Source organism: Zea mays, chromosome 8 (genome assembly GCF_902167145.1).
Source record: "Zea mays cultivar B73 chromosome 8, Zm-B73-REFERENCE-NAM-5.0, whole genome shotgun sequence".
NCBI lineage: Eukaryota > Viridiplantae > Streptophyta > Magnoliopsida > Poales > Poaceae > Zea > Zea mays.
This window is the reverse complement of record NC_050103.1, coordinates 131,686,412-131,698,965: the sequence shown is the minus strand read 5'-3', so window position 1 is coordinate 131,698,965 and position 12,554 is coordinate 131,686,412. Positions and strand designations below refer to the sequence as shown.

General features: G+C 42.1%; 1 protein-coding gene across 2 annotated transcripts; it reads right to left on the bottom strand.

The window, feature by feature from the left end:
• Window positions 1–543: 543 nt before the first annotated feature.
• On the bottom strand, window positions 544–6,130 carry LOC100280271 (uncharacterized). 2 transcript variants are annotated; one of them, XM_008656642.4, is made up of 13 exons: window positions 5,959–6,130; window positions 5,742–5,880; window positions 4,727–4,889; window positions 4,579–4,644; window positions 4,356–4,453; window positions 3,579–3,696; window positions 3,290–3,502; window positions 3,010–3,095; window positions 2,588–2,678; window positions 1,709–1,774; window positions 1,540–1,617; window positions 1,295–1,396; window positions 544–1,017 (listed from the first exon to the last, which is right to left on the bottom strand). In XM_008656642.4, exons 1-13 carry the CDS (start codon window positions 5,990–5,992, stop codon window positions 919–921), a joined length of 1,353 nt encoding a protein of 450 aa, XP_008654864.1. In that variant the 5' UTR covers window positions 5,993–6,130; the 3' UTR covers window positions 544–918. The 2 variants fall into 2 exon arrangements, with proteins under 2 accessions (XP_008654864.1, NP_001146671.1); NM_001153199.2 differs by lacking the exon at window positions 5,959–6,130 and having other exon boundaries at window positions 655–1,017; window positions 5,742–5,881.
• Window positions 6,131–12,554: the final 6,424 nt, after the last annotated feature.

Sequence of the window (12,554 nt, the reverse complement as noted above, 5' to 3'; positions counted from 1 at the left end):
TTTTATTGTTTGATATGATACTATAAAGGCAAGAGCAAGTATGTATTTTAGTAAGCATGTTAAGCTTTAGAGGATAAACTTGTTGTATTTGGTATTTCAAAAATGATTTTGTTGACGTAATTGTGCTTTTCTATGTCTTGCTTAACTTGGAGAAAATTGTTAAATCATCACCATAAATAAATTTGCATGTATTACCTATGGAATCTCAATGATGATTTTGGTTAGGGCATCAGATCTACACCATCTTCTCGCTCTCAAATTCTAAACCAAAACATTGGCTATAATTTAATTCGAGCATAAAGGCTCCTTCTCGACTTATTTTTCGATCTTTTGGCTAACATAAAGTATAATATTTGTTTTACCAGAGTTCAATATATAGTATATGAACAATATGTTCACTTTGACATTAAATTCATTTATTTTGGGTATTTTTATGTGAAGGGTTCATTAAGACTCTAAGTGTCGCTTAGTCATCTAATCAATATCATTACACGGGTATTAGACTAGTACTAATAGATAGTACATAGAGGAAGCGTCAAAACGAACGACCTACAGCTTGACTCGCGCACAACTATATTCCCGCTGTCTTCTAGATCAAAAGTTCGGATAAATGGTTGTCAAACAATGGTAGGCAACATAGGATACATTAAATTTCAAATCAAAACCCAGTGCATCCGAGTTCAGGTCTTCAGGCTTGGCAGGTGAAGATTTCTCGAGAAAACCCTGGAAACAACTGGCTTCCGTTTCCGGACCTTGATTCCCACACCTGCCATGCCCCTCAAATGCCTGGTGGTTCTGCTTTACGTCATCCTGATGAACTTCCTTGGTTTTTCGGACTGTAAACATGCCTTCGCATCCAGAAACCTAACAAAGACAAATTACTGATTGCATCGTATCAGGGACAATATTGTTTCTAAGTTACTGAGTGTTTCTTCTTGGTCCAAATCGGAGCTTCAGGTTGTCCAAAACACGGGTAACATTGAGAAGTCGTGGATCGTCAGAAGGAATCTCTCGCGCCTGAATTTGAAAAACAAGGGAGCATGAGCAGAACACGAATCAAGAACAGCCAGATGAACCAGTTCGTTTTAATTCTTCAGAGCTTAATTGCTGACAGGTGACAGCAGACAAATGATTTCAGTGTACAAACAGTTGAGACCCAAATGAATATGTACATCAAGGACCAATATAGTAAGTTAGCAACTCATTCTATAGTTAGGAAGTAATCAATTATTCATAGATGTTTTCAAGGTGAAGAAAGTGTACCAAGTCACAAGTTCAAGATACTAAAGCTTACCGTCAGACCCTTGTGGTATGCCTCAACAGCAGGAAGTGTTGGAGTGATTTTACGGCTTTGCAGGAGATCCCAGACATAATTTGCAGTCGTATATCCACCAGCCTAGATAAATCGTTCAATTTAACTTCTGTCAATCAATCATCTCAAACTAGCAATTTATGTTCATTTCAAAAGGGTAAGCAAGTATCAAAATAATTCATGCATTCATATTTGGTAGTAAAAGGGCAGGAGTTGGTGGCGGTTACCGTTTCACCGGCAGCTGCAAGTAGGAGATCAGTTCCCATCTTGGCATTCAAGAAAAAATTTCTTGAAGTCATCTTCTCCTGAAAAATATTGTTGATGAAAAATTTTAGAATTTTGAAGCCAGTCAAATCTATACAGCAAAACTGAAACTGTAAAAGAACAGAAAATTACTATAGTTTCTTGAGCAAGTTGCATTCCTCTTGGAGTGTACCCAATCATAGCTCCCTCAGCAAGTGTCTGCATTTCATTGATGCATACTTCAGGCAAACGTATGCAGCAACACTTGATGCAAAATAAGAAAGATCGATAGATTTTGACTTGACAGTAGGTGGTTATTTTTATTATGACCAATTGACCATAGAAAAGTCATTTTACAATTCACTGAGCAATATTGCCTTTAATAATGCCACTGTTTGCAAAAGGGCCTCTAGCGTAATGGTTAAGGCTTCCGAGTAGCACCTCCAGGTCCCGGGCCTCTAGGGGGCAAGTTTCGGGCTTGGTTAAAAAAATCCCCTCGTTGTGCCCCGCCCGCTCTCGAGGATCGTATCCTGCGCGCCACCCTCCGGCTGGACCGTTGAAGAGTGATGGGGCACAACGAGGGGCCACCCTCCGGCAGTTGATCGGCTCGTTAGTGATGGGGCCAGGGTTCGGAGGTTTTCTCGGTCGGGACCATGTTTCAGTCTCTTTTTAAAATAATACCAGGAGGTCAGTCTTTCCCTCCCCGGCCGAGTTTTATAATGCCACAGTTTTGTACATCTGGTTTCTTTTTGGTTGGCAGAATTAGGGTCTGTTTGGTTTCCTACCTAAGGTGCCACAATGTGCCTAAGCTTAGTCGCTCGAATTGAGGAACTAAACTTAGGCAGAAAAGTTAGGCACGTTGTGGCGCCTTAGGCAGCAAACCAAACAGCCCATTAGTTCTTGCTTGTTAACTCATTTTTTAATTTACTAGCTCACTTAGCACATTTTCACAGTATTTGGCAGTAGACAAGCCTGGTTAAGTTTTGCCAATTCCTTGATGAGCAGATCTGTTGTAAATTAGGTGTAACTCACCGCATACAACTCAGCGGGTGGGGACCTCGAGCTTGAATACTCTTCAAACATCTTAACAGCAGAATCAATATCTCCACATCGTAGGTAACACCTTTTTCAATTGGAGGACATCAAATCAATAATAACTAGAATAAAATGGAGAAAACATGATGATAAGACAAAAAGGATAGAGTATAGACTAGAATCAGAATATAAATGCCCAAAAGTAGTCACTTGAGCTATGTCCACAATCTCTATAAATACAATGATTCTGTCATTATTATTCATTACAATAATGATATCTCACTATGACATACGGACATGCTTATAAAATGGGTTCATGCATATTAGAATACAGCTCCTATTAATGATAAATACACAAACTATCAGATCTTATTTGCAGTGCTTCCACAAAATAGCACAATATTGACATTAAATGCTACCTCATAGCTTGCATCACCATGTAGGCATCATAAGTAGATCCATCTCTATTATCCTTATTGAACATTTCCAGAAGTGCTTCAAGTGTCTGCAGAATTTTGAAGTAAATGAAATTTCAGAAGAAGCTAAACTCACCACATTTTGGTGATTTCAGAAAAGTTACTAGTGGTAGAAAAAGTTACAAAAATATAAAGTTATGCTTATGCTGATTGTGCATGGCCTATGTGCAGTAACCAAAATATTATGATGATGGAAAATGGTAATGCAAAGGAAAAAGATCACCTCTTTGCTTCGCAATTCTGCACAAGCTTGGAGAGCAACATGATAAACTGTATGTTGTTTAAAGACAAATCCTCCTCGCCTATTTACATATTCTGCTGTTGGGAGGTTGTACAGTTCTTCCTCTGACACATTCATCATTATATTCTCAGCAATGTCCTTTGATACTCTTTCAACATATTGCCAACCTTTCGACTGCCCGACGAAGTCAAGAATCTGCTTGAAAGAGAAGTTATAGAACATTAAGATTTAGTTAAGTACATCCTTAAGGACATACACATGTGTACCATACCTTCGCCATAGTTTCCTCAGCGGTTGGTGTCTTGTTCTTGAATGCAGTTATCAATCCAGCATAACAAAACTTGTTTAATCCAAGTCCAGCAGCACTCATATCACTAACTATGGCATAACTATCAAAACAAATTCTTGTCATATAAGTTTCTCGTGCAAGTAAATAGATAAACCAGAAGGTGTTCACAGCTGAGGGTAAACTACAAATGTGTTCACAAATAGCACAGCTGAGAGGCCTACCTGGCAACCATACCCTAGACACTAAAGACACCAACTCTGATGTTATCAGCAAGAAATTACCAGAAAGTTGCATTACTCTAAACCTTCAAATCCATGAGATCAGTACTTACATATCTCATATTCTCAAATGATAGCTAACTGTTAGAAGTGTGGATGAACCTTTAACAAACAAAATGCATAGAGAATAAGTACAACAATGACAACAAAGCCTTTTAGTCCCAAGCAAGTTGGTGTAGGATAGAGTTGAAACCGAACAGAAGCCACAAATAAAGTTTCAGGCACGTGGTATCTTTTTTTCATTCGCTCCTATTCAAGCCTATAACTTTGGGTAGAGAACAAGTACGACTGACAAAATTCCGCTAAACTGTTTTGCTGGTTTGTGTTGATAAACTTCAAGTCATTATGCTAAGAGTGGCGAGAACCACCATAAATGGCAGTAGCACTGTGGCAAGCAACAAGTGATGTTATATTTCAATTTCAATAGTTGCATTGTTATATCTGTTGGAGCATATAAATACTGTCAAGAATTGTGCCTTACACTTGATCAGTTTGCCCTGTTGATGCAAGTGCATTCAGTAGACAAATGTAGGTTTCTCCTTTCAACTTAACATCATGTGCCTTCATTTCTTCTAAAAGCTTTGTTACAGGTAAAGGACAGGAGCATCAGTGAGCATGAAGAACAAAATAAAGCAGTTCAAGCATGAGAATGATATCATAATGATAAAAGCACAGTTAGCATTCAGGTACACAGAAAAACTAACCATGATTGCTGCATCTGAGTTCTTGCATTTTCCACAAGTGGAGATCAAGAAGTTGTAAAGGTTAACCTGGAAACCATTAAGAACATCAGACTGATATCTCTCAGATAAAAAGGAAATGGAGTGAATTGAGAGAAGTCAGCAATCTAACATCAGGCTTCAAACCCATTTCTTTCATCTGATCACGGAAGTAAAGCGCATCTTGTAGCCGGCTGCCTTTCATGGTACCGACTATGAGTGTGTGGAACGTTTCCCGCTCAGGCTTCACGCCATCAAGCATCATGTCGTCGTAAGCATCACGCAGAAGGTAGGGCCTAAAGATAACGAGAATGTAACTGTCATTCTACTGAAACAAAAAGGGAGCTGTCATTCTACTGAAGCATCATGTTAGAAAATAGTGGTTTCTGAAAAGGGAGCTGTCATTCTACTGAAACAAAAATTCAAGATGGGCATATACATGATGAAAAATGGCATTACCATAGGACATAAAGTAATTTGCTAAAAGTTATATAGACATACCTTTAGGAAAACAAAACAAGAAAATTCATATCTTAGAGGCCACAAATGACTAGTTAAACAATATCAGAAAAATAAGGCTCTCATATTTTTCGAGAATAAAGGAGGCTGTCCAGACAAGCTGGACATATGTGCGTAACCAAGAAAGAAATATGAGAAGCTAATAGCCAGCCCCCTGTTTTCTCACAATTTAACAGTGCATACATGTTTATTATTAGAAACTGAAATCGTACAATATTTAAGCCATTTGGGAGTAACCGAGGTGATCCCTCCTGTTTCTCTAGGGGGAATTCATGGCAGTCTAGTTGCTCAGGTGGCCAGGCTCACTGACACAACGAACAAAGGGACTTCTTGAGTTTGAAACTTTGAATTCGGAATTGTCATGCACAAAAGGGTAAATTCGCCTACAGCTACACAATATTATGTACAATTTTCACATGGCCATTAATCCCACAACACGAAAGGCCCCAGTGAACAATCGAATCAGCAAGCACATGCCTGCATACGGGACCAAACCAAGCACATGCCTGCTAATATGCAGCAACAGAACCAAAACAAGGCATCTCAACGAAAACGCCTCCCGCTTGGCAATGCGTCGAACAGCTAGCACGCAACGGGACGCGGCAATCATTAAAGCAACACTGCCTTGCCTGCGCTGAGCGACGAGCGATCCGATGACCGTGTTGTACTCGGAGTTGTTATCGGCGTAGTTCCGGCGCGCGTACTCTTCCGTCAACGTCGCCGCGTGGCGCCGCGCAGTGAGCGCCGCCGCCGCATGGCGCAACCGCCCTGCACCACAAACACCCGGGGGTCAGCCTTGGGGAGAGATCAGAGAAGGAAATGTGAGGGGGTGGAAATTGAGGAGACCCGGGAGCATGAGGGAGTTCTTGAGGAGAGCCATGGCGACGATGCTGCGGCACTGCGACTGCGGAGGGGCGGGGAGGAGGCGGACCAAAGGAAGGAGAAGGGTTTAAGGCGTCCGCCGTCGGATCGTCGATGGGCCGAATCCACTAGAGATTATGATGGCCCAAATAAGCCCACCACTAATTGCTTGTATACGCTATAGGTATACCAGCAACTCCAAAAGATTAACCAAATTTACTAATTTAACTACTCTTTAAAATAGATTTCACAAAAAGAGTAGACTAATCCAACAAACTCAGAACTCTGTGTGTCGAGTGAAGCATGATATCTAAAAATAGAGACCAAAATATTTATAGAGTTTATTGGAGACAATTTTCTTTTAATAATAGCTAAAATTTATCTTTATAAAACGATCTAACTAGTCTCTTAAAGTTGCTCTAATACATAATATACAGATGATAATCTCTTGCCACAGTCTAACCAATTCATCTAGAGAGAGATTTCTAAGTTTGTTCCCCTGCAAAATACGTGGGTAATGACCCATCTGTCTCCAACAAGTAGTAATAGCTGACCACGAAACTGTGATTAATCTGGTATCAAAACTACATTTTTCATATTATCTATGGAGAAAGTTTGAGGGTAGAACTATGGTATGGATTCTCAAAATCCAGTATCGCCAAACCTAGTTACTCTCGTGCCCCAACTTAGGGGGTACGAATTTGTCGAGTTTGATCAGTACTATAATCCTAAATATTTTATTGATCAGGTGGCACCCAGATTTGAACTGGGGGTAAAGGATTTGCAGTCCCCTGCCTTACCACTTGGCCATGCCGTAGCCTCCTGATTACATGTTAAGTTCTGTCATTGTGAGTTAAGAGTCTCAATCAAAACTAATACAATCTTTGTATGTTGTGACAGCACACAAGAAAAAATATTACATTTTATCTCAGTCAAAAGACCTAAAAATGTATGAGCTGAAAAAGAAGTCTGGTCTCTTTTTTATAGCTTCTTCAGCCACTCGTCTTTTTTAGCTAAAGAAGGTGGGCAAAATACCTAATACCCAAACTCCAAACCCAAATTACCTGAACCCAATTCCAAAGTACCCAAACCCGAAATACCCAATCAAAATTTTGGATAGCAATTCTAAAAAAATGAATTTAGTTCGGGTAGTTTGGGTAATGTTATCTGGTACCTGAACTACCCAAATTCTCTGAAATATATCAAATATTTAATATAAATCTATTTTTTGGAATAAATTAATATAATCTATACTAAATTAATGATATGTGAGTAGTATAGTGTGGGGGACAGATATCCCCCGGGTCCAGCGGAAGGATAAAAGACCTCACGAAAGGCCCGTGGACCCAATAGTTCGCGAGGTCATCCCTTCGTGGGCCTGGGAGAAACGTCCAGTAAGGCAGATTGACACAAGACTGGATCGACGCAGACCCAGACGGCTCGATGGATTTGAGCCGTGATCGCAACAGTGACCCGACCTTCCCACGCAGGGGCCCCGTACATCGGAACTGAGCGAGGATGAGTCGGCTGAACTATAGGAAGATAGACTCAGTTAGTTCACTATTACTTTGGCACACGTTGTTATCATATCCACATGTAATGCCCCCACGGTCGAGTATATAAGGCCTAGGGACACCCCTTCAAGACGATCGACATCACTCATTACTTAGTCATTCACCCCGCTCTCTACGTTTTCCAACACTAGAGAACTCCCCTGTAATTCATCACATAAAGCATTCTCGCCAGGACGTAGGGTGTTACGCATCTCAAAGTGGCCCGAACTTGTACATCATTGTCCACTATTTCTCGTGCATCCAGCACGAACCATCGAGCTACAGTCGGTAACACCGTTCTACTCCTAAAAGCACCTTGAGGGGTAACCCTGGGTGCGCGGTCGGACCCAAAACACTGACATATAGTGACTGTGAAAGCAGACAAGCAGCGTGTTCAAAATTATATTATTTTGTTACATATAATATTTACTTTATTTTTTTGTTGTTGTATAATAAAGAATACGGTTGAAGCAATCTATACTACTATATTAAGACTGCAGGGGTAGCCAGCATTTCATGATTTTGCCTCCTATCAATCTGCATCGTCCGTCCTATTGCCACGGCTACGCTTCAAACCTCCTTCGTTCCTCAATTTCCTCTCGATCCCAAGCTTTTGTCTCCACTCCCCCACTTTCTTGGTGGATCCTCCATCCACACACGGGAGTAGCGTTTGCATCCCTCATCAACGTCGCAGCCGCCAATTCCTTCTCCCCTCGCGCGGGCGGCTCCTCCACCCACTCCACCACCATGGCGTCACCACAACTCCCATGCATCCCTCCTCCTCAACGCCGCTCCCGCCAATCCCTTCTCCCTCGCGCGGTGTCTCCTCCACTCGCTCCGCCTTCATGGCGCCACCACAGCTTCTCGCTCTCGCATTGTGGTCGACACCCAGACGACGACCACGACATCTTGCTCCACCCGCTACGCGCCACGAGCAACATCGACCCCGCCCACTGCCTCAACCTCCGTCGTTATGACCGCCGCACCGTCGTTGGCGACAAGAGTGAACATATCGGTTTGTCTTCGCCGTCGACTCGGCTTACGTCTATATCGTCGACGTCCCCTTCGACCTCATTGAGGCTGACCTCCTCGCCATCTTCACGCAGCGAGTCGTAGGGTTTGTTTGGTTGCGTTGTGGCTGTGAAAAAAGTTATTGTGGGCTGTGAGCTGTGGAAAAAGTTGTTGTAGGCTGTAAGCTGTTAAAAAGCTAAAAACCGTTTGATGGATACCACTAAAAGTCGTTAAAAATTCTTCGATATATGTTTTCATAGTTCCATCTGAAAAGCCACTAAAAGCAGGTCCAGGTGTGCTTTCATATTTGCACTACGAGAAAGTCGGCTTTTAGAAAAAGTTGCTTCCTGGATCCAGCCCTTTGGTTGGCTTTTGGCTTTTAGGGGGCAAAAGCCAAAGCCAAAAGTCAAACCAAACACACCTGTAGACTCGCACCTTCTTCGCTTCACGCCTTCCCCCTCCCTTCCATCCATCCCTACGGAGTGGATGCCGGCTAGGAGATCTTATGACTGCCCTTCTCCGTTTTGGCAGGTACAATGAGGTTGTCGACATGAACCTCGGGCATGACAAGGGCACCAGAAAATTCAAGGACTTCGTGTTCCTTGCGTACGAGGACCAGAGAAGCACGATTCTTGCTATTGGTAAGCATCCTTTTCACCCCTCCTTTTATCTTTGGTCACACGCTTTTTCAGTTTTAGTTAATTACTTGCTCGAGTCCTAATGAGGTTCACTGGACAACGCGTCGACATCTTATCTTTCTCTAAATCTTGTTGTCCTCTGTTTCCTTTTGTTCGTTTCTGGCATGAGAAAATGTCATCGGTGAGATTCGGTTGCTGGAAAGTCACTACATTTCCTTCTATCTCCCAACTTCCTCTTTTGTAGACAAGGACTTTCTGGATTAGTGGAATTCTACCGATGTAGAGTCTGGAATAAGCCTAGCCTTATCCTCTCGGTTAGCAGTACTTCGTTTTTCATGTATGGGTCATAGTGCAATACATATCCTTTTGTTAATCAATAATGGTTTAGGGATGCCTTGTTGTCCATGTAGGTTCCAAACTGTAGTCTCTCCCGAATGCTTCCGCTAATGCAGGCAAAACCTTGATGATTTGTGTAATAAAACACAATACAATTCTAAAACCTTCTTGGTTCGGTGTTTGTCATGTATGGGTTGTAGTGCATAGTGCAATACAGATCCCTATGTTAATCAATAATGGTTCAGGTATGCTTCCAAATTGTTTCCGCTAATGCAGGCACAGGAAACCTTGATAATTCCAAATTATAGTCTCTCATGAATGCTTCCGCTAATGCAGGCACAGGAAACCTTGATGTTTTGTGTAATAACACACAATTTCAAAACCTGCTTGGTTTGGTGCAGGATAACCCTTGGATTTTGCAAGTATGTTTCCAAGCTCTATTATTCATCCTCTTTCATTCTACAATGATCTCCATTTTGTGATCCATTCACACATAATTCTTTTATCTGCATTGCGTAGACATTGTAGAACTGGGTAAACAAAATCCCTAGGTTATGTGGCTTGTTGGGGACTTGTTCTCAAATGCTATGAGTTAAGAACAAGGCAACACAAAAATAGGTTAATGATTAATGCCCTTCGTCCTTCGAAGCATTATTTCCCTAAGGATATAACGATCTTCGGACGAAGGTTATGAAGGACTTACCTTCATAATCACAACATATATCAATGAAAGACGAAACATATGAAATATGGAAAGCAACATGGATAATCATATGACATCATAATATATCTTTTATTATATAATCATGAATAAATAAGAACAACACGGGATTACATTGATACCTTCGGCTTGACAGAAGGTAAAAGTACAAGCGTGACGCACAAGCAAGTACCAGTCAGCGTGAACAGTAAGGGGGTACTGTTCATCTATTTATAGGCACAGGGTGCAGCCTGTGTAAATTTACATTCATGCCCTTCATATTTACTATTGACTTATGGATAACCCAACAGGGACTAGATAGCCTTTTCCCCTTTAAGTCGGTTCCTTTTTCCGCCATTGAGCCGAAGCTCCCTTACGCGTAGCTTCGGAGCAACATCAGCCTTCGTCTCGACCATGCTTTTCACATCGTATATGGTTTTAACCTGAGTCCGAAGATACCTGTTCATATGTTACACATGGAAAACATTGTGAAATCATGTTTTTGAGGACCTTCGGAAGACGAATGCCCCCAACAGTAGCCCCTTGCAGTATTAATTTGTTAAGATAACGAATTCAGACTGCGACATGGACGAAGGCCTTAAGCCGAAGGTCCAAAAAAACACCTTCCCTTTGCTAGAATAGAAATAATCAATGACAGACGGGGCCCTCCAATTTGCAGCGCACTAGGCGTATAAATAGGAACTCACACCAGCTGCATTTGATACGTTGTTTCTGCCATTTGCATTATTTTCTCAATCTTTTAACTCTTTCTCACTAGCGCTTGCTAGATTTTCAAGCTCTTTGAGCTTCGGTTTAGAAAAAATGCGTTTTCACCATGTCTAGAGAAAAAATGTCCCAAGAAAAAAAGGTTGTTGTAGAGACGAAGCTGACTGAAGAGGCGAAGCTGTTTGAGGATAAGAAGGTTGTAGATCCTTATGTTGTTGGATTTGTTGAGTCAATGGCAAAAACAAACATAGAGAAAATTACTAAAGAGATACTGGAAGGTTTATCTGAAGATACTGGTGACAGCGATAGCTATGATGTGGAAAGTGGGGATGAAGATTCTGAGGATCGGCCCTAGCGGCCAAGTCATTCAATCTTCGAAAAATCGACTATCAAACAGAGTCATCTTGAGAACATGAGAGGAAGGTACTTTCAGGACATGTCTATTGTGAGGACTGGTGGATACAACAACGTCCCTGCCCCTGAGGAAAACGAAGTTGTAATTTACCGAAGCTTCTTTAAGGCTGGGCTTCGGTTCCCTTTGAGCAAGTTTGTAGTTGAAGTGTTGAAAATCTACCAGATCTTCCTCCATCAGATTACCCACGAAACTATAATAAGGATGGGGATTTTTGTCTGGGCAGTAAGGAGTCAAGGGCTAGAGCCAAGCGTGAAGTGCTTCTGCAGTATGCACGAACTTCTATATGAGACGAAGGTCATGGGTAAAGAACAGTACCACAACAACTTCAGTTGCTATGGATTTATCGCTCGCCCTAATGCAAGCCACCCGGTGCCAACATTTTGGAAGAGATGGCCCGGAGCTTGGATGGAAGAATTGTTTTATGTGAAGAATGATTTGAAAGTGAGGGAAGACATTAAGGAAGTCATCATGCGCCCCATTTGGTCCCGCTTCGACCTTCGAAGGCCGAAGATAGAAATTGATGAGACAGTTGAAGCGTGTCAGAGGGCCTTCAGCATTGTTTGCTCCTTTATTAGGACAAGAGATTTAATTCAAGAACATATAACCTTCAGGGTATGGCCGCTTGTAGATAGCTGGGAAATGCCGAAGGAGACCACCACCGACTCTAGCGAAGGTGGTCTGGTCTGGCTGAAGTATACCTTCAGATTCAGGGTGAAATTTGATGAGTCAAACAACGACTGGCTGAAGTGTATCGAAGCTACAAGTGATGAACTGCTTGGAGCATATTCCAAGGCGGAAGATAATGCTTTGTCTGCAGCCTTCGGAGGTCGGGGGAAAGAAAAGACTGAACAGAGTTTTTGATGCCATCGGCTTCGTATACCCCGATTACCGCTACCCGGTGCGGGGACAGGGGAAAAAGAGGAAAACTGCTGCTTTGGCCACCCCAGTTGAACCTGTGCCGAAGGGCAAAAAGGTGAAGGTTCTTACCCACTGGTCGCGTTACATTAAACCGGCCATGGTGCCTGAGTTTGGCGCAGGGACCTCTTCTGCTACCGAAATAAGAGAAATTGTCCCGACTGCGTAGAGCACTGAAGAGCCGGCTGTAATGCCGAAGGTGCTTACAGTCAAGCTGGTTGAAACGAAGGTTGATAAGGCTGAAGAGCCAAAAATTGAAGAAATAATGAAGATGCTAGAGATTTTGA

Coding starts and splice junctions, on each gene's coding strand:
- LOC100280271 (XM_008656642.4), bottom strand. CDS start 5,992: ATGGCTCTCCTCAAGAACTCCCTCATGCTCCCGG. Junction 5,881..5,958: donor GAACTCCCTCATGCTCCCGG/GTCTCCTCAATT, acceptor TTTGTGGTGCAG/GGCGGTTGCGCCATGCGGCG. Junction 1,397..1,539: donor TTGCAGCTGCCGGTGAAACG/GTAACCGCCACC, acceptor CGATTTATCTAG/GCTGGTGGATATACGACTGC.